This window comes from Raphanus sativus, chromosome 7 (assembly GCF_000801105.2).
Source record: "Raphanus sativus cultivar WK10039 chromosome 7, ASM80110v3, whole genome shotgun sequence".
Classification (NCBI taxonomy): domain Eukaryota; kingdom Viridiplantae; phylum Streptophyta; class Magnoliopsida; order Brassicales; family Brassicaceae; genus Raphanus; species Raphanus sativus.
In genome coordinates, this window is record NC_079517.1 from 1,207,557 (window position 1) to 1,229,456 (window position 21,900).

At 38.3% G+C, this 21,900-nt stretch overlaps 5 protein-coding genes across 5 annotated transcripts; 3 read left to right on the top strand and 2 right to left on the bottom strand.

Annotated features, from left to right (window-relative positions):
- Positions 1–279: 279 nt before the first annotated feature.
- Positions 280–4,735, bottom strand: LOC108814241 (outer envelope protein 80, chloroplastic). The gene is made up of 16 exons (XM_018586775.2): positions 3,911–4,735; positions 3,729–3,822; positions 3,310–3,392; positions 3,109–3,206; positions 2,942–3,011; positions 2,551–2,644; positions 2,292–2,373; positions 2,169–2,204; positions 1,876–2,029; positions 1,647–1,787; positions 1,443–1,513; positions 1,263–1,341; positions 1,059–1,174; positions 822–969; positions 659–728; positions 280–549 (listed from the first exon to the last, which is right to left on the bottom strand). The coding sequence occupies exons 1-16, from the start codon at positions 4,631–4,633 to the stop codon at positions 395–397; spliced, it is 2,214 nt and encodes a 737-aa protein (XP_018442277.1). The 5' UTR covers positions 4,634–4,735; the 3' UTR covers positions 280–394.
- A 1,523-nt stretch (positions 4,736–6,258) lies between these two features.
- LOC108816740 (ARF guanine-nucleotide exchange factor GNL2) lies at positions 6,259–10,819 on the top strand. Its single transcript, XM_018589308.2, has 3 exons — positions 6,259–6,896; positions 7,104–7,633; positions 7,711–10,819. The coding sequence occupies exons 1-3, from the start codon at positions 6,411–6,413 to the stop codon at positions 10,817–10,819; spliced, it is 4,125 nt and encodes a 1,374-aa protein (XP_018444810.2). The 5' UTR covers positions 6,259–6,410.
- A 541-nt stretch (positions 10,820–11,360) lies between these two features.
- Positions 11,361–12,804, top strand: LOC108815030 (uncharacterized). Its single transcript, XM_018587689.2, has 2 exons — positions 11,361–11,916; positions 12,570–12,804. Exon 1 carries the CDS (start codon positions 11,448–11,450, stop codon positions 11,901–11,903), a length of 456 nt encoding a protein of 151 aa, XP_018443191.1. The 5' UTR covers positions 11,361–11,447; the 3' UTR covers positions 11,904–11,916; positions 12,570–12,804.
- Positions 12,805–15,023: 2,219 nt separating this feature from the next.
- LOC108837270 (aldehyde oxidase GLOX1) lies at positions 15,024–17,397 on the top strand. Its single transcript, XM_018610329.2, has 3 exons — positions 15,024–15,593; positions 15,687–16,265; positions 16,492–17,397. Exons 1-3 carry the CDS (start codon positions 15,138–15,140, stop codon positions 17,233–17,235), a joined length of 1,779 nt encoding a protein of 592 aa, XP_018465831.1. The 5' UTR covers positions 15,024–15,137; the 3' UTR covers positions 17,236–17,397.
- A 520-nt stretch (positions 17,398–17,917) lies between these two features.
- LOC108816599 (rop guanine nucleotide exchange factor 10-like) lies at positions 17,918–20,522 on the bottom strand. The gene is made up of 7 exons (XM_018589165.2): positions 20,330–20,522; positions 19,856–19,972; positions 19,617–19,771; positions 19,454–19,528; positions 18,858–19,130; positions 18,451–18,777; positions 17,918–18,368 (listed from the first exon to the last, which is right to left on the bottom strand). The coding sequence occupies exons 1-7, from the start codon at positions 20,520–20,522 to the stop codon at positions 17,943–17,945; spliced, it is 1,566 nt and encodes a 521-aa protein (XP_018444667.1). The 3' UTR covers positions 17,918–17,942.
- Between the last annotated feature and the right edge of the window lie 1,378 nt (positions 20,523–21,900).

A 21,900-nucleotide genomic window follows, 5' to 3' on the forward strand; every position in this document is an offset into this window, starting at 1 on the left:
TTACAATTTAAATCCAATTAGATTACATATCGGTCATCCATCAGTTCAATCGGTTAGTCTCGGGTTTTAGTGATTTTTTAATATGAATATTTTAAAAACATAAATTGAATTATCAGATCTCCGGATTAACTGGTATAATCACAATCGGGTTGAATTTAAAAATACTGATTTAAATACAAAAATATTTTAAATACACACTTTTTAAAAATTACCAAAATATTTGTTAAATTATTAGTAAAAAAATTTATCGTAAAATATGAAGCGCGGGTCAAAATCTAGTTGTGAGTTAAAGGCGATGAGATTAATGAACATAAGTCATACAAATGAATGTACGACAAAGAGCAAGAAAACATAACTGAAAAAAAAAGAACAAAAGCAGATGAGACTGGTAAGTTTAGGTCCGTTGGCCAACACCAAAGTGAAACCTTCCGGTGTGCTTATCGTTGAAGGCATATTCAAGGCGTAGAGGCCCCAACGGAGAATCAACACGCACCCCAAAACCATACCCGTAACCACTTCCAGGCTTCAGCCTAGCCCCCGCAGGATCACCTAAAAGGACATAAATAAACAAAGATGATGGTCACTTGTGAGAGATTCCAAAACTTTTACAAGCATATCATAAGATGCAAAAGGTAAAGCATAGTCTGTAGTACTGTACCTGGGACAGTGTGTCCTGATCCCAAATCAGTACCATAATCTGTAAAAAGGACACCCTCTACCGGTCCTCTCTGCAAAAAAGAAAAGGGGCAAGAATGAGAGTCGTAACATTCATCTTTGTTTACGAACAAAGATCTTAGGGACTGTCAGAGAAACATTCTCACCATTGGGAAAGAGACCTCCCCTGAACCAACTATATATGATCGACCAGATCCTACAGCGCCCTCTTCGTAACCTCTCACGCTGTTTGTTCCACCGATGGCGAATGCTTCATGAGGTGAAAAGTTTCCCACCACACGTCCGCCTGAAAGACTGTAAAATATGACAAGGTAAGGTACGCTATCTACAACTCGGGAAATGGAGCTCACAAGAAATGTTATGCTGCAAGGAGGATAGCATACCTAAATAGAAAACTAGCTGGTCCAATGTGTATGCCTTTCCTGGTACGAGCATTCACTCGAGTGAAAAATAACCATTCGGGCAAAACAGGAAGCCCTTGTTCCATGTTAAACGCAAACTGGTATGGAAACACAGATAGAGTTAACTAAGCATAGAAAAAAAAGAAAAGAGGACAATGTAATTTCTAACAAAGGATTGAGACTGACCATTGTTGATCCATGGTCACCTGAGCCAGTATAAATACTTTCGAATTTAGCTAGCAACGTATCATCGTGGGTCTTACCACTACACGAGCAAACGTAAAAGTAGAATGCATCAAATTCAAAGGGCCAAAATACAGCATTTGGTGGAGACAGTGAGCAAAAAACTCTTTGGAACATATATACCTTGCGGTTAGAGGGCTACTGTAGAAGTCCTTAATGATAGGGTTCCCTTGTTCATCACGAGCACCAGCATGCTGGAACATTAACACAAAAATGGGAATAAGGTAAACATAGATAGTGTGCAAGATCCAGTGCAGAAAGAACTTATCGTGGTGCTTGTTGATTGTGTTCCCACATAAACTGAAAAATATCGAGGACAGTAGCTACCTGAAATATAAGTCCAGCAGTTCCACTCCACTTTGGCCTGAATGGCCGACTGTACTCAATACCTGCTGTAACCCGACCAATTGTCAGACTACCATTGTCTGGCTGATTGCCGTGAACAAGATTCCCTGGTGTTCTTGAATTCTAACACAATATGAAGCTAGTTAGTCTATTAGTCAACTTAACATTCTCACTGAGATAGACAAGAGGCGGAACCAGTAAAGGTTTTTACCTGAACCATAATAGATCTTGATGTCCTCTTGTCGTCTCCTTCAATCCATGGATCAGTGTAGTTTATACGAAATATAGAGTCAATTTGACCCCTTTCTAGGGAAACGTTGAACTTCTGGTTTCTTCCAAAAATATTACGGTGGGAATAAGCGAAGCTGCATGAAATAATAACGTCAATTACACCAGTGATGTCTTTACTAAATAAACCACAGCTTGGGCTACAGCTCAAAATGAATCGTCACAAATATTATATACAGATTTTATACAGAAGACAGTAATGTCGCATGATTTTACCTTCCAATTAGTCCTGATAGGGGGCCACTCGTGATTCTACAAATAAGAAATAAACAAACTTTGTCGTCAAGCTACCAAAGAAAATAAAGTTAAACGCTGTATGTACTCAACAACTAAACGTACCCACTAGATATCCCACCACCAGCAGAGAAGCCTCCACTGGGACGCTCGACACAATTCATGATCAAATCAACCTTCCCACTATCTAACATTTCCAGGAAAACAACAAGGAAAGAGTAAAAAGTTTCAGCCATAATACACTTTAAAAAACTGTCGTTATTGTGCCTGATGGATAAGTAAGGCATTTACTTTCTCCAATCATGCTACTGCACCTTAAGCACAGAGTGAAACTAGATCAGAATCGGGGAATACATTCACTCACCACCTGCAGGTTGAGGAATAATACTAACATCTTCCATGATTCCCATGGCTAGCACAGTGTCTACATCCCTCTTCCCTTGAAGCATGCTGTAGACCTACAGCGATTAATATCCAGATTAGGTAAAATCTATATGTAGAGGTCCACAGCATCTTGGAGGGTAACGCATAAAAGTATTTATGCCAAAATTTTCGAAGAAGCTTTCAGTTTGTCAACTGAAGAATAACTACAATATAACACCATAGAGAGTGATCAATTTAAGACAAAATAATTTTTTCAAAGGACTAGATCAATAGATGATCCCATCAGAAGTGGCTTCTAACAACCCAGGTAAAATATGACGTTCTAGTTACCGGCTTATCTTTATATCTAAGTTGAGAGAGTCCAAAAATACCTGTCCCTTCTTTGTTGTAAGCTGTCGTAATATTGTCTCCACCCTTGTCTTCCCTTTAGTTGGTTCGCCACTAAACACAGAAGACACCACCAATATCAAATGAAAATCCTGCTGTAACTGTTGAATTAAAAGGAGCCTGGCTGAGCCACCCAGAATCCCCAACTTACGTCTTACGATCAAGGAATCGGATAGATATGTTGTTAACCTCTGCTTCAGCAACTTGAAGCCTTACTATACCACCAGAAAGCGTATCAACATCAGAAACCTGCAACGGTAGACAACAGAATGACAATTATTAAAAAACCACAAAGGAAGCGATTGACTGACTCCAGGATGTAAAGTAGTAATGGTGTACAAAGAACTCTTACAATTCCGAAAAGACCACGCTCCATGTACCAGCTATTGATGGATGTGATAGCTTCCTCCAGTCTCTTGATATTAATCACTTTCCCTACAAAACTTCACACCACAATTTACTAACAATTTACCTAAGCCAAGATCCCAACAAATTAGTCTTAATGCACTTACATGTAAACTGAGTGCAACTTCAAATGAAAAAATTAATAATTCTGATAACAGATCATACGAAGCATGAAAACATTTTGGTTACACTACCTACCTACACATATTCTATCTTCTCAACTCAAGGCTAACACTCACACATTTGTTATACCAAAATTTTAGCTTTATCACCACTCTACGTTTTGGTGTCATGAATCCATTTTACTCTCAAAGAGATAGTTGAATTTAAGCATAAGTATAAAAAAAAAACAAGCCAAAGGCGTACCAAATCCATCTTGGAAAGCTTCCTGTATGAACTTTGAAGGAAGAACATTTGCGTTTTCACAGACTAACCCACGAAACTCTTGGTTTGGTTCTACCTTGTGCCAAAAAAAACAAGAATTATTTACATCCCAAAACATAAAAAAAAAGAGACTCTTTTGGTTTGAAAAGAGTAATCAATCAAACCTGAAACATCAAACGTATGCCATCGCGAGTATCAACAGCAACAGGAGTACAAGAGCAAAAGTAGCCACTTTCAATAATCCTATGCACATCCTCCTGCACCTCTCTAACAGTCAGCGCTGAATTGGCTCTGCAAGCCTTCAAAGCAGCCAACGCCTCCACTTCCAAGTCTTTCCTCTCCAGCTCCTCTCCGTCCTTGGTTCTCACCAACACCTCGCTTATCAGAACCCGCTCCTCCGCGTTCCGACTCGTCGTCGCCGATGAGTGACCCTTCTGAACCTGCTGCTGCTGCTGCTGTATCGCTTCCTTCCCCTCCACCACGGACTGAGTCGACGACTCGCTAGGTCTGTTCAGAGACAGAGAAGCGCAGCAGAGCAGCGGCGATGAGCTTATTCCCGTGGTCGCCGCATCGCTCTCGGCTCCGAAATCGGAACTAATCGATTGGATAAGCGAGAGCGAGAGCAGCGGAGACTTGCTGCCGATCATGAGCTGGGTGACTGAACCGAGCATCTGAGTCGGTGAATCGTGGCGACGAGTATTTTTGACACGCGGAGAGGCGTGGCGAGTCTTGAGCGAGTCGAGCATTCGAGTGAGTGAGAGACGAGTGTTGGAGAGGTGAGAGGATAAGGTTTTGGAGCAGGATTGGAGATTGGCGAGGAGAGAAGATTCGGGATTGATTCTGGTGGAAGATGAGGAGAAGTGAACATCTTCGTTGTGGCCATGCATTGTAATCGCACGCACTCGGCGCGAAATTGAATTGAGGAGATGTTAGAAAGAAGGAAGAAGAGAAGAGTTAGGGTTTTTCGATTCGAGGGTAGAAGAAGATGATTCGGATATTCAGTTAGTAGTAGACTGTGCCCATTTCGAGGTTGACCCGACCCGGATCCGTACTATATTCCCCGTTTGATTTCGGATTCTGGTCAAATAATTACATTTGTTTACAACTGTTTTATTTTATATAATTAAACAACAAAATGGATATAGTAATGTAAAATATGAAAATAGAAAGGTTAATTAATATCTATGTTAAGAAATTTGATGTTTTGTTTCTTGGAAAATATCATTTATTTTATACAAATTTTTAACATAATGCAAATATAAGGGTTTATTGTACAATTTGTATAGTTTCATAAATATTGTAGAGAAATTGTTTTACTTTTTTTCCGTAACTAGGAGTTTTGCCCGCATATGCGGGCTAATCACCTTACAAATATTTATTACAGAATTTGATTTTTATTTAATTAGTGTTTTTGCATCTTTATTTTTAATTTTCAGTTTTCATCAAAAATATTATTTTCATCAAAAACATAATATACTGAATATATTTTCATTTTTAAAATTGTTTTTTTAATTTAATTTTTATTATTTTGGGATAACAACATAATATATAGAAATTATCTTTTCATTTTAAAATATATTTTGGCTACTTTATATATATTAAATTTATAAACAATTATCTAACAAACATGTAACTATTTATTAAAATATATTTAGTCACTTATCTAATTAAACAATAAAATTCGTTTTATTTTATGGATAACTTATATATTTTTTATTAAATGATATTTTCAGATAACTACACGATATATATATGAATTATCTTTATTTGAAATATATTTTTTATATCTTGGATAATTCTTATAAGTATTAATTTAATCACTTATCTAATCAAAATAATTTAAATTCGTTTTTGTTTTGTAAATAATTTATAGATTTTATTCATTAAGGGTATAATAGATATTAACCACTCTAACTTTTAACGTGAGAGTTCCATTGCGAAAAATCACTTCACAAATAATAGTATAGATTATAATCATAATTTAAGATAAAATAATATTAAAATAGTAAAAACGTAAGATATAAAAATATCAGCTAAAAATGCAAAACTGTTTTTAATGTTTTATCATTCGTATTTTATTTTGTTATCCAAAAATGTGGTTAGTGTTTATCCAAATAATTTTTTGATGTTTCTTTTGGTGATTTCTCATTCCAATACTCCAAATTAACATGTTTATTAGATGATATATTTCTGAAAAATAGATATTTGAAAATTTTAAAAGTAATGTAGGAATACATTATACATCTGTATATTTACTTCTAAATGATAAAGGTGGAAGAGATTATTTTGTGATCAAAATACACTACAATGTTATGAATTTCCTCTCATTCATCGATATTTTTCTAACAACGAGTTTTATTCAAATAAACATATTTTCCCTACATTTAATCCAAATATTACGTCTTACCTTAGCTTCCATCAGCGCTATCTTTAGCCATAGAGAATTAGAAGGTGGATGATGGAGTTTTCCTTGATATGTGAAGACAAGTGGTTTGAATTAAATCACTAATTACTAAGTCTCAGCCACTAAAACACACATTCCAAATATAGTTTATGTGTTTGCACTAACCAAGGCAAGACCGTACAGAGACAAGATAAATAAGGAAATAGTTTCTAAATGTTTTCTTCCTTGTCGGCAAAAAGAGTGTGGTAAGGTGAGAGACCATGGAGAGAACCCTGGTGAAAGCAAAGCGGAAAGAGCTAGGGATATCATGCATGCTTAACACAGAGGTTGGTGCAGTCCTTGCTGTCATACGTAGACCCATCTCAGAGAGTTACCTTTCTCCCCAAGAAACAGACCATTGTGATTCATCAGTCCAACAATCTCTCAAATCTTTGAGAGCTCTTATCTTCAACCCTCAGCAAGAATGGCGCACCATCGATCCTTTGGTTTACCTCTCTCCTTTCCTCGAAGTCATTCAAAGTGATGAGATCCCTGCAAGCGCCACAGCGGTGGCTCTGTCCTCAATCTTGAAGATCCTTAAGATTGAGATCTTTGATGAGAAAAGTCCCGGTGCTAGAGATGCTATGAACTCTATTGTCTCTGGGATCACTAGCTGTCGTCTTGAGAAGACAGATTCGATATCCGAAGATGCAGTGATGATGAGGATCCTTCAAGTTCTAACTGGAGTCATGAAACATCCAGCCTCGGTTCGTTTGTCTTTTCTTAGTGAATGAATAATATCTCATGACAATTGTACTTGAAGAATTAATGAAATAATTATAAACGATTAGATTAATACATTTATTATAAATTAATTTTAAGTTCGAAGAATTAACATTTTGAACTTTTAAAATGTTTTTTTCTCTCTTTCTTTTAGATCAAAAATTTTCTAATAAAGATGTGAATTAACACAGGAGTTACTAGAAGACCAAGCTGTTTGCACAATTGTCAACACATGTTTCCAAGTGGTGCAACAATCTGCTGGTAGAGGAGATCTCCTCCAACGTAACGGAAGATACACAATGCACGAACTGATTCAGATCATCTTCTCTAGGCTACCTGACTTTGAAGTCAGAGGAGAAGAAGGTGGTGAGGATTCAGAGTCTGACACCGACGAAATCGACATGAACAGCGGATATGGAATACGTTGTTGCATCGACATTTTTCACTTCTTATGTTCTTTGCTCAACGTTGTCGAGGTGGTCGAGAACTCGGAAGGGACAAGCGTCCACACCGCGGACGAGGATGTGCAGATTTTCGCTTTGGTTTTGATCAACAGCGCTATTGAGTTAAGTGGTGATGCTATTGGACAACATCCAAAACTTCTAAGAATGGTTCAAGATGATCTGTTTCATCATCTGATCCATTATGGAGCTTCTTCAAGCCCTCTTGTGCTCTCTATGATCTCTAGTTGTATCCTTAACATATATCACTTCCTCCGCAAGTAAGTCATCTGTTTCTTGTCTCACAAGTAAACCTAAAATGCTAAAAGTAAATTAACAAAATATTTCTTTTTATTAGGTTTGTGAGGCTACAACTTGAAGCTTTCTTCTCCTTTGTGCTGCTCAAAGTTACAGCTTTCACAGGGTTCCTTCAGTTACAAGAAGTTGCACTCGAAGGGCTAATCAATTTTTGTCGACAACCTGAGTTCATAGTTGAAGCATATGTGAACTATGATTGTGATCCCATATGCAGGAATGTTTTTGAAGAGACCGGTAAAGTTCTATGCAGACACACCTTCCCTACATCCGGTCCTTTAACCTCTATGCAAATCCAAGCTTTTGAAGGTCTTGTGATCTTGATTCACAACATTGCTGACAATATGGATAGAGAGGAAGATGAAGGTGGTGATGAAGAAGACGCCAATACCATTAAGCCAAGCCCTGTTGAGATTAACGAGTACATACCCTTTTGGATAGAGAAGCCAAAAGAGGATTTTGAGACATGGGTGGAGCATATAAGAGTGAGGAAAGCACAGAAGAGGAAGCTAGCTATAGCTGCTAACCATTTCAACAGAGATGAGAAAAAAGGTTTGGAGTATTTGAAGTATAACCACTTAGTCTCAGATCCTCCTGATCCAATGGCATTAGCTTCTTTCTTCAGATTCACGCCAGGTTTAGACAAGACAATGATAGGAGATTACCTTGGAGACCCTGATGAGCTACACCTCAGTGTTCTCAAAAGCTTTACACATACATTTGAGTTCACAGGAATGAATCTTGACACTGCCTTGAGGACATTCTTGGAGTCGTTTCGGTTACCAGGAGAGTCTCAAAAGATTGAACGTATGATTGAAGCTTTCTCCGAGAGGTTCTATGACCAACAGTCATCTGATATCTTTGCAAGCAAAGATACTGTTCATATCCTCTGCTACTCACTTATCATGCTCAACACGGATCAGCATAACCCTCAGGTTAAGAAAAAAATGACTGAAGATGAGTTCATCCGCAACAACAGAGCCATCAACGCAGGGAAAGATCTTCCGAGAGAGTACCTCTCAGAGCTATTCCAATCCATTTCAACAACCGCATTTGCCTTATCTACGCATTCTGGTCCGGTGGAGATGAATCCAAACAAATGGATTGAGCTGATGAACAGAACAAAGACCACACAGCCTTTGAGTATGTGCCAGTTTGATCGTCGAATAGGAAGAGATATGTTCGCAACCATCGCAGGTCCATCTATAGCAGCTGTTTCCGCCTTCTTCGAGCATTCAGATGACGACGAAGTGCTTCACGAGTGCGTTGACGCACTGATCTCTATAGCCAGAGTTGCACAGTACGGCCTAGAAGACATTCTCGACGAGCTGATCGCTTCGTTTTGCAAGTTCACAACGCTGCTGAACCCTTACACCACGCCTGAAGAGACACTCTTTGCGTTTAGCCACGACATGAAACCTAGGATGGCCACTCTTGCGGTTTTCACGCTCGCTAACAGCTTTGGAGATTCCATCAGAGGAGGGTGGAGGAACATTGTGGACTGTCTCCTGAAACTCAGAAAGCTCCAGCTTCTTCCGCAGTCAGCCATCGAGTTCGAGACAGCAGATGAAGAAGCGTCATCAGAAAATGACTTAAACATGCTTGCGGGCCAAGAAAATAAATATAACAGAAGACAAGGGTCTAGCCTAATGGGAAGATTCTCACATTTCTTGGCCTTGGACAGCGTGGAAGAATCTGTAGCTCTCGGGATGAGCGAGTTTGAGCAGAACCTCAAAGTCATTAAACAGTGCAGAATAGGTCAAATATTCAGCAAAAGCTCGGTGTTACCTGACGTGGCGGTATTAAACCTAGGCCGTTCTCTGATCTACGCAGCTGCGGGGAAAGGGCAAAAGTTCAGCACGGCGATAGAGGAAGAAGAGACGGTCAAGTTCTGCTGGGACTTGATCATAGCCGTGGCGTTATCCAACATCCACCGGTTCAGCATGTTCTGGCCAAGCTACCATGAGTATCTACTCAACGTAGCGAACTTCCCTCTCTTCTCACCGATTCCGTTCGTCGAAAAAGGCATCCCGGGCTTGTTCAAGGTCTGCATCAAGATCCTTGCCTCTAACCTCCAAGACCAGCTACCAGAGGAGCTGATCTTCAGGTCTATAACGATAATGTGGAAGATAGATAAAGAGATTATAGACACATGTTACGACACGATAACAGAGTTTGTCAGCAAGATTATTACAGAACACTCCGCTAGTCTCCAGACTCAGATTGGTTGGAAAAGCGTTTTGCAGTTGCTTTCTTTGTGCGGAAGACATCCCGAGACCAAAGAGCAAGCGGTCGATGCTCTCATCGGTTTAATGTCCACCAACGCCTCGCATCTTTCGCAGTCTAGCTACGCTTATTGCATCGACTGCTCCTTCAGCTTCGTGGCGTTGAGAAACAGCGCTGTGGAGAAGAACTTGACGATACTAGACCTCATGACAGAGTCGGTCACGATGCTGGTACAATGGTACAAGACAGCTTCTACGGAGACGACGGGAAACAACTACAGCGTAGCGAGCAACACGAGCAGCTCGTCGTCGGTGGAAGAGAACAGTCTGAGAGGAGTCAACTTCGTTCACCACCTCTTCCTCAAACTCTCTGAAGCCTTCAGGAAAACAACCCTAGCGCGCCGCGAAGAGATAAGGAACAGAGCGGTGACGTCGCTTGAGAGAAGCTTCATCATGGCGCACGAGGATCTCGGGTTCACGCCTTCGGGTTGCATCTACTGCATCGACCACGTTATCTTCCCGACGATAGATGACTTGCACGAGAAGCTATTGGACTATTCGAGGCGCGAGAACGCGGAGAGAGAGATGAGGAGCATGGAAGGGACGTTGAAGACAGCGATGAAGATGCTCAAGAACGTGTTCTTGCATTACTTGGAGCAGATTGTGGGGAGCGCTGAGTTCAGGACGTTTTGGTTAGGAGTGTTGAGGAGGATGGATACGTGTATGAAGGCGGATTTGGGAGAGTATGGTGATAACATGCTTCAAGAGGTGGTGCCTGAGCTTTTGACTACAATGATTGGGACGATGAAGGAGAAAGAGATTTTGGTGCAGAAGGAAGATGATGATCTTTGGGAAATTACTTATATTCAGATTCAGTGGATTGCTCCTTCTCTTAAAGATGAGTTATTTCCAGATGAAGATTTGTAGATTTTTTTTTATATATTCTTCTTAGCTAATCCATGCACTTGTAGACAAAAAAAAACTAATATATTTTTATGAAATTCAATTTAATAATTATATCATAATATTAAATATATTATTCGTCGTTTTTATATAGATATTCTAAAAGAAAAAAAATAGTTTCACAAAGATAGTTTTTATGTTTTTATGAATTTTTGTATTAGTGACATTAATTTTTTAAGTAAGTTTTATATTATTATTAATTTAACATGATTAAGAATTATTATTCACTAAAAATAATATATTTATAATAAAATAATTCATGTATTTGAAAAATATCAAATATATAAATAGAAAATGTATTTATAATAAAATAATTAGTTTGGAAAAATTATTTTTGAATAATTTTTTTTTGACAAATTTTTGAATAATTTTAGTAGCAAATTTGTAAATAACATGTAGGTTAATCCCTTTATTATTCTGCTAAATTAGTAACATAGACAAATATACAAAATTACTAATTCAAAGTCAACAAAAACGACAGAACCAAGTCTCCAAAACCGAAAAGTCTCCCAAGAAGCCAAAAACAGAGAAGTCTTCTAAAAAGTTTCTGTGGATTTGAAGCTTTTTAGTTTTCTTCTGGACGAACCCGAACATGAAGACATCTCTCTTCCTTGTCTCCTTCCTCGTCCTCTTACCTCTCTCCCTACAGGACCCAATCCCAGAAGTCAAAGCACCGAGCCGGGCCCACGCGGAGCTCACGAGCCATGGTTTTCCGATAGGGCTGCTCCCTCTATCCGTCAAGGACTACTACATCAACAAAACCTCCGGAGACTTCTCCCTTCTCCTCCACGGCACGTGCAAAATCACGCTTCCTCCAGACAACTACCTCGCGACTTATTCCGACAAGGTAACGGGTCGGATCACCAAGGGTCAGATCGCGGAGCTCCGCGGGATTCGTGTCAGGGCGTTTTATCAGTGGTGGTCTATCACCGGGATTCGATCTTCCGGTGATAACCTTGTTTTCGAGGTCGGTGTTGTCACCGCCAAGTACCCTTCGAAGAATTTCGACGAGAGTCTTGATTGCGAAGGACAACGAGCTTCTTCTTGAATCAGTTCACGAGGTAAAGGTTGCCTGAAGAACATTTCTCTGTTTGATGTCAATATCATAGGTGTAGTATCTTCCTTTTAGATGTTTACAGATATATCTGTATGGTTTTGATTAGGGTTTTTGTTCTATTTGTCAGTTTTATCGTTTCTATTTATTACATGGGGTTTGACCTCTGAGGTAATGATGATCCGGTTGCTAGCTTTGTAATGGATTCAAGTATTGGATCTTTGTAACATTCTAGTCTTTCTTTCTTAATAAGTTTTATTAGAAATTGTCTGCCTTTATTGCTGCTCTTCCTTCTCTTGCACGCAACGCTATATCTCGAGGGTCAGAGAGTCTTTAAGTTGTGTTTTTTTTTTCGGCATTTTCCTTGCCCTGTTGGACTGATCTTTTGATAGTTTCACCTTTCATGGCCAAGAATTACAGTAAAGCAGATCTTTGGTTGGTCATGAAAATTTGAACGTCATGGTGTGTATTGATTGATTCACCAATGCCTTGTATTTCATTTGCTTAAGTTATTATAAATGTTTTCTTTGACCATGATGTTACGTTCTTCTTCTGAAACTATGTGTCTATGTACATTGCTTTCACCGGTCTTCACATTTTTAGCGCTTGGATGCTTTGATTTGGTTATTAACGAGTGGTTCTCGTCTACATTGCATGCAGATCTGTGAAGCCAGGTGAAACAAGTGAAAGCTGATGTGTAATATATCTATCTCCATCTGAATATATTAATTAAAGCTTTGTAATGTAAGACCGCATATAAGCCACGGCTTTATTCTTGTTTTCTCTCTGCAAACTAAAGGTGTTCATGAAGGGAGGCTTGGAAATTGTGAACCAGACGTATTTGTTAATATGTGATATGGAACTTAAAAACAAGCACGATCCATTTTGTTGTTTAGGTTTGGCCTCTTGTCTCTCTTTTACTTCCAACTGGGCAGCAAATTTCAAACCTTCATTAAAGGAAGATCAATTCATCACATTATAAAACAAAACAGTTTAGATCTACTATTTATCCTCGTAAGCTTTACACTAAATACACCGTGATTCTTATCTCCTTCCCTGATGTATCGGAAGCTTTAAAGGATAGGATTAGAGATCCGTTGATTCTGAGAATACCCGGAAAACTAGGATAATCACAAAGATCTTATTTAGTCTAAGAATGCCTAAGATCAATGTCTTCTTAAATTCGTTGAGATCACCAATGATCTACCGAAAACAAGGAACAAAAGAGAAAACTCTTAACTTTTATTAATAATCAATCAACTGAATACAAACTTAAGCCTAAACGGCTTTATATAAGAAAACCATAAAAACCCTAAAACAATAAAGATAATTATCAAAAATAGTTAATAAATCAATAATAAATATATGGAAATATCTCATATATTTATCTACATCATTCTCTTCGGGTTGGAGAAGATTCGTCCTCGAATCTTGTTCGTAGTCTTTGAATCCAAAACTTTTTCCAAGAAAAACTCTTCTTCGAATCTTCAATAGCATGTTTTGCACGATTTTTGCACGGATCTGTTTATAACATGAATCTTCACAAATCCGGTTTTGCATAAAATTTGCACGCATCAGATTATCAATATTCTTCACAAAATCTTCGTCGATATGGTTTTGTCCGTATTTTGCACGGAACTCGTCTCGCCCAGATTTTGCACGGAAATCGTCTCGCCCGAATTTTGCACAGAACTCGTCTCGCCCGAATTTTGCACGGACAACACAGACATCATCTTCATAAATATCGTAGATCGGATCACCATAAATCTCTCGATAGATCTCATGGTTCTCTTCTCTCTCAACAAAAGGACTTTCGTCCAGGATAGAATAGATGCTAATACTCACCATGACATCCAGAATCGTTCCTCGATTAAGAAACCAAAGAGACACGGCTCTGATACCAACTGATGTAGCGGAAGCCTTAAAGGATAAGACTAGAGATCCGTTGATTCTGAGAATACCCGGAAAACTAGGATAATCACAAAGATCTTATTTAGTCTAAGAATGCCTAAGATCAATGTCTTCTTAAATTCGTTGAGATCACCAATGATCTACCGAAAACAAGGAACAAAAGAGAAAACTCTTAACTTTTATTAATAATCAATCAACTGAATACAAACTTAAGCCTAAACGGCTTTATATAAAAAACCATAAAAACCCTAAAACAATAAAGATAATTATCAAAAATAGTTAATAAATCAATAATAAATATATGGAAATATCTCATATATTTATCTACGTCATTCCCATAGGAAAGACTGCACACATGCTTATCATGCTTACACGTACCTCACATTAATTTAAAGGTAAAGTAGCACACTTGAAACATAAAGTAATTTCACACTGAATACAGTTGGATGTTTCCATGTAGATTTTTCGTGAACAACAACTGTATTCAGTGTGTGACTTTACTTCCTCATTTCTTCTTGCTCTTTGTGGCACATGTTGAATGAACCGCACACGTACAACCGTGGCTGATGCAAGAATATCCCTCATATATTAATTTTCAATGACCGATAATATTTTGGAATCAATAGATTGGTGTTAGTTTTCATTTGTTTTGTTCTTGGACTGTACTATTTGGGAACAAATTTTATGTTCATACACTATAAAGATTAAAGAATTTACAATTTTGTTACGGTCCAAATATAAAAAGAGGACTACACGAGTAGACGCGACCTCATCATTTACATCTTCACATGTTAATGACTTTTTAATTTCTGCTGTAATATTATATTCCAAATTCCACATAAAAAATTAGAAAAAAATATTCAATATATAAATAACTAACGTCCAATTCTAATTAATATGATATTTTTTTGGAATTGAGCAAAAAAAAAACAAATTCCTGTGAGTTTTTATCACATTCATCCAAACAATATGGCTTCTATCTAATTAAGGAGATATCTATCTATACCTATTGTCTGCAAGACTACGTCATTCTAAAAGAGCACAAGAGACAGATATGATGAAACCCAAATGATTTCTTTTATTAAGACTCTCCACAGAATTAGAAGTTGTTAGGTAAGACGTCTTCTTACCACACATTTGAAAATAGCAAAAGGCTAAAAATAAACGCTAGTACAAGAACCTATAAAACACGCCGAGACAAAAACTTATTACTCAGGCATTCATAATTTAAATAAGCCTGGGATCATAATTTCTCATTTCCCCAACTAAAACCGGGGAAGAATAAAAAAAATAAAAATCTAAAAAAATCACAAAAAAATGAGGGCCTCAACAAGAGTCATATGGACAGTTTCTGTCCTTATGCTAGCGGCTGTGTCGGAAGCCATCTTCCCTCTGCCGTTTCTTCCGTTCCTCCCTGGCTTCCACAACGACGTTCACGGCAACAACGATGCTTTGGAGGTTTCCAAACCAGTGGCTACCGGTGGAAACGCTGGAGGAAAAAGGAGATCAGGCGGTGCTCAAGAAGCTCAGACAAACTGGCCTGGAAAGTGGGAGTTATTCTTGGAAAACTCGGGTGTGTCGGCTATGCATGCAGGTCTGATGCCACTCATCAACCAGGTCCAATTCTACGACGCAACCATCTGGAGAATCTCAAAGATCAAGCTGCCTCCGGGTGTTCCATGTCACGTGGTTAACGCCAAGACAAACAAGATCGATTGTTGGGCTCATTCGGTTCTCGTTGATGTCAACACTGGTGCCCTTAAGCCTCTATCCGTACGTATCATATCCCCATTCACATACATAATATATAGTATAATTTGGACTATATTAAACATCACTGTTCACTTTTTTTCTTTTTCATGATAGCTTGCTACTGATACATGGTGCTCATCTGGAGGTTTGACCGTAAACGGAACAATGGTAAGCACTGGAGGATACGGAGGAGGAGCCAACACAGCGAGGTACCTAGCGGCTTGTCCAGACTGCGGATGGCATGAATACCCCCAGGCTTTGGCTGCCAAGAGATGGTACTCAACGCAAGCAACTCTCCCTGACGGAAAGTTCTTCATTATTGGAGGACGTGACGCCATGAACTACGAATACATCCCAGAGGAAGGACAAAACAACAAGAAGCTCTACGACTCTTTGCTCCTAAAGCAAACAGACGACCCCGAAGAGAACAACCTCTACCCTTTCGTATGGCTCAACACCGACGGTAACCTCTTCATCTTCGCAAACAACAGATCCATCCTCCTAAGCCCCAAAACAAACCAGGTCATCAAAGAGTTCCCTCAGCTCCCAGGTGGTTCCCGTAACTACCCTGGATCAGGCTCCTCTGCACTCCTCCCTATCCATCTTTACATGAAAAACCCTAAAGTCATCCCTGCTGAGGTCCTCGTCTGCGGTGGAACCAAACACGACGCGTATTACCGTGCCAGCAAAAAGGTACCGTTGAAACCAAACTTCATAAGTCTTTTGGCTAGGCTGGATACAGGCCTAATGAAACATTAGTCTTAGTCCCAAAAAAATTTAGATGTTACATACATAAAAAAACTCTCAAATTATTATTTAAAAAAAAAGAAATTTATAATTTGTAGTATGCTCTTCAAAATCTTAGATCCGTTTTTTTGGACCGAGTAAAATGTGTTGATTTATTTTCGTGGTTGTGTAGATATTCGAACCAGCACTACAGGACTGTGCAAGGATAAGAATCAACAGCGCTAAGCCACGATGGAAGATAGAGACGATGCCGACGCCACGAGTCATGAGTGACACCGTCCTCCTCCCTAACGGAGACATACTCTTAGTCAACGGAGGCAAACGTGGATGTTCAGGATGGGGTTACGGTAAAGACCCTAACTTCGCTCCCACCTTGTACAAGCCACGTGGCGCCCGTGGCAAGCGTTTCAGAGTGCTCGCAGCCACCAACATCCCACGTATGTACCACTCAGTCGCCATCGCTATCCCCGACGGTAAGGTTCTCGTCGCTGGTAGCAACACCAACGATGGTTACCAGTACAACGTCGAGTTCCCTACGGAGCTTCGCGTTGAGAAATTTTCACCGCCTTACCTCGACCCGGCACTAGCCACCTTGAGGCCAAAGATCGCCACGTCACCAAAACAGATCAGGTACGGAAACAACTTCAACGTGAAGGTCAACCTTAACCAAAAAGACGTGACCAAGCAGAATCTCAAGCTTCACATGTTAGCACCATCCTTCACAACGCACAGTATCTCCATGAACATGAGGATGCTTTTGTTGGGTATCGGTGGTGTCAACCCTGCTGGTGCCGGTTCTTTTGAAGTCCAAACGATTGCACCTCCCAGTGGAAACGTCGCACCTCCCGGTTACTATCTTCTCTTCGCCGTCTACAAAGGTGTTCCCAGCACTGGTGAATGGATTCAGATCGTCTAAAATGACGAAATTTTTCTTTACCCATTTTTCCGTATGCCGTAACATCTTTATTATGTAAAAGAAAAATCTCGTAATGTCAAGTTTTTTTTTTTGTATTTTTCTTTATATTTTGTATATGCCATGATTAATGTTATCCAAATTCCCCTGTGTGTTTCTCAGTGATTCCATGGTTCGTCCTAAATTTTGTATCGGAGGAAAACTAAACCAAATTATAAAAATATCTCCAATCAATTTTAATTTATATGTGTTTTTATAAAAGTATTTAACTTAAAAGTCAATCCAATCCACTTTTATTACATTTTTAATCATGTTTTTTTTTTATATATTTATGGAAAGAAATAACATTTTTGTTTAATTTTATACCATTTTAAAGTTCAGTATCCAGTATAGATTAATTATTTAGCAGAATAATGACGGATGTTTTTTTTTTTATTTTATCTTTTGTTTATTTTAAAAATTTAATAGATTATCAAAACGCGGTCGTATTACCCAAACCACACTTCCCTCTTCAAAAAAGAACAGGAAGCAATATATAGTCAAACAAGCAAACATGATCAACCAAGCCAATAAACACAAGACAAAATCTCCCACAAGTGTCGTCAAACACTAAGATGCATGTCCAATTCCTAGACCAAGCCTGTAATATCTTTGTATATGTACAAAATCTTCTCTCTCTTCTCTCTTCTATGCTCCTTTCTACTTGGCTGTTAGTGTCTCTCATTAGGGCTTCTCATGTTCTCTAACTTTGCTAGAAATGAAAGCTTTTTTGGTAGAGCTCTCGGAGACTTCATTTTCATCGGCTTTTCCAAAGCTCTTGGAGACTTCAGCATATTATTCTCCTGCTCAGTTCTGTGGAATAATTCTATATCACTCATGGAACAATGCTTCTTTGTATCTGATGACAATCTCCACCCTATGAGTTCAGATAGTTTTCTCGAGTTTGGCGTTTCTGCTGACTCCATCTTTTCGGTTTCCTCATATTCAGATTCCACCCCGCTTTCAGCTGATCCTGCCATCAGCTGTCTTTGAACTAGGGCATCAGCTTGAAGAATATCCTCTATTCTTGACATGATCTTGGAAGCAATACTTTCTAAAACTCTCGAATAGCTCTCCAAAATCGCCTGTCCAATGTCCTGTGAAGACCCATGATAACAAAACTCTTTTTCAATTTTCAGTCAAATTAGCATGTTTATGCTTTTTCTATTTTTTTATTACCTTGTTGTTCTTAATTTTGGAGACTTCTAGTGACGATTGTGGGATCCCAGGATATTGCTGTTTAAGCATAACCAAAATAGTCTCAGCTCGGACCTCGAAAAGCTCCCTCTTCTCTAAGCTAACAGAGGATCCCCACTGTGATCTCCCATCTTTCTCTTTCTGGTTCATCTTTCTCTTCCATATCACCATGGAGGCTTCAATCCTGTTCTTTAGATCAAGAACTTTGTGTTCGGTTGACAAATCCAAGAAAGAAAGGAAGTAGTCAGGATCAAAGTTTTCATCTGTTATGATCTTGTAAAGGAAATCTCCCAGGCTTGTCTTCCCATTCTACCAGACAACAACAATTATATATTTAGCTTAGAGGACGTGTAATAATTAAGAACATTCATGATGTAGAAGTTAATAACCTTTGGAAGGGACTCAATGTAATTGTCAGGAATGTTCATTTCAGACAATACTACATCATTAATGGCTGTGGCGGCTTTGAGGACTTGTGCCACAGAATCTTTTTGACTTTGAAGCAGTTTACGTGATTCTTCAGACAAACCATCAGATGGAACCTTAACAACTGGTAACCACCAGTTCTCATCCCTCCTCCAGTCTCCATTGTTCTCTGTATCCTCAACATCTCTTGGGATATACCAAAAGTCCTTTTGATCCTTGAAGTTATCCAAAGTCTCCTGCCAAATGATAACTTGTATTATTAGGATGGCATCACAAGACGCAGTTACATATATGCAAATCTATTTTTGAGTTTGTTACCCTATGTAGATCTTAAAGTAAACAAAAAATAATGTTTTATCTGCATTTTATTAGGTAAGAGTGTGAACATATATCATGATCATATATACATATATACATGCACACTTTAATGGGATGACAATATGCAAACGGTGTTGTGTTTGATAGGAAAAAAAAATTCAAAATGACATGTTCTTCTTGTAGAAAAAGTCAAAACTTAACAATCAAGTGGTATTCCATGAGGATGCAGTTAAAAACTCACTAGAAGAACCGAGTCAAGCTTGCGTAAGGCTGGAATGTTCAGAAGCAAATCATCTCTTTGTTTGGTCACCATGATCTACAAAAGATCAAATTAAAGGTTTATAAGATAAATAGTCACGAGGAGTATTGTGTTTACGTAAATGACTAATAGTCCATGCATTCACCTCAGTGAATGCTCCGTTTTTGCCCATTTGTTTAGAAGGAACAAACTGGACAATGTGATCAACCACAGATAATAACCAATCCATTTCTTTCCTCCAAGTCTTTTTAGTCTCCGGATACATAGGCTGCAATTTCATCTGCTCCCCAAACACCGAATCTATCAATACCAAGGCCACGAGTAGCTTGTGAATTATTTAACAATTCAAATAGTCAATTAGGCATTATAGTCTCAAATATTTACCAGCGAGGTTGGTGATGGCGTTTGACAAAGCTAACGCAGAGGTCACTCCTTGGCTACCGCCTGACATGTCCTCTCCAAGCAACAGTTTTGCGAATCTTGCCTTCATTACTTCCATGTCTGAAACATATATAAATGCACATATGACGTAAGAACTAATCTAATATAAGGATATGCGTATATATATTACAACTTATTGATTTTTCAGATCATCCAACCCATGTATATAAAGAACTGCAATCTAACTGCAATTCATATTAATATATACGATATATATACGTGTGTGTGATTTCTCCATACAACAACATTTTCACACATATTTTTGTTAAGAAATATGATTACTATTTATATGATATCATGTTATTTTTTAAATTACACGTGAGCACATATTCCCCTGTCCCTCCCTCCCCCCCTCAATTTTGGACAAATATTTTGCTAGCTATCAAATAAGCCCATATTAATAAGGGGTAAACGAACCTGATGTCCTGTTTTGTTTGCCTCGAGTCCCCTGCGCCGATGTTGTAGCGTGTACAGCAAGTTCGTGCTCTGGGGTATGCCTGCCATCCCCGCGAGAAGAAAATGATGAATGTCCAGAGTTCCAACCATCAAACATCTTTCTAAAACTGAAAGATCTTGGCCAGCTTACTTTACGTCCTAATGACCTCACCATCCCCACACTCTTTTTTATTTCTCTTTTTTTTTCTCAGATCTTAAATAATATAAAAAAAGCAAATGAAATACACAAATGAGAAAAGAAGAAGGCAAAAGAGACGTACATATCAAGAACTACTCCTTTCGCTCTCCATTGTCTCTGTTCTTTCACCACCGAGTGAAAAAAAAATACACACCAAAAAATCAATGAGCAAAAAAAAAAATACTTTATGTTCTGTATATTTTTTCCAATGATGTTTTGTTTTTGAGGTGGTGCAAGTAAATGACACAGATAAATGTTGATGTATACTTTTTCTAGGGGTGGAGAGACGACGTGCGGTGCATGTTGTACAAAAGAAGGCGATATACTTTTTCAAGACTTTTTATATATTTATTTTATCTTTCAGCTATTCATATGATTATTTTTAATATTGCTATTACTGAAAAGGAAGTTGTCATGATAGAAAATTTTCAGTCATACATTTTACAAAGAAAGAGGCATCAAACACATCAACCTAAGTTTTAAAGACCATAAAGAGATATAACCGAACCTTCAACTTCGAATTAAATGAAAGTTATCCAAACAGGGAGACTAGCGGCGACCCTGTCAGTTACCACGGCCACGGTTACCCCTTCCAGACGCTACGGGATGCCATTGCACATACTTGACCTGTTCTAACGGTTTTACCGGCCTTTCCCCAAGGATTCTTTTGCTTAACGTTTAGTGGCTTAAAGTACTTATAAAATTTACCTCACACTGCTCAGGTTTAGTGGCTTAGATATTTATAAAGAGGCCTAAAGCATGTTGCTTAACATGCCTTATGTACGAGCCGGCGGTCTAATCGAGACTACTAAACAATTGAGCAATTATAATATAGATTCGGATCACATGGAACAACCATAGAAAATCATAAATAAAACTAAGGATACCAGCATAAGCCGCTAAGTTAAGACAAATAATATGAAATCATTATAATAGCATATTAGCTAAACATCTCCTATCTTTTTTTTTTCAAACTCCAAAATAGATTCTGGAGTAAAATCTCCTCTAATCTTACATTATTTTTCATTTTACAGTCAAGTAAAAATAAAATTACTCCAAAAATAAAGTACTGGTATATTTTTATTCATTACTCAATTTTCTTATTTCAAAATAGTGTGGGTTGTATTAAAATTCAAATCCGTTATAGAGTTACTTCATTTTGATGATAATAAAGTGTACTGTATTAGGTTCAATACAAGGAGATCTAATTATACCAATAATCCTTTGTGACGTCAACTCTCACCACTCAAAGACAAATTACTCGTCTACTTTTGATTAGGCATATATCTTCATATGTTTAAAGTGCACAAATTTCCGTGTGGCCTAAGAAAAAGTGATCAAGCAAATCACATCA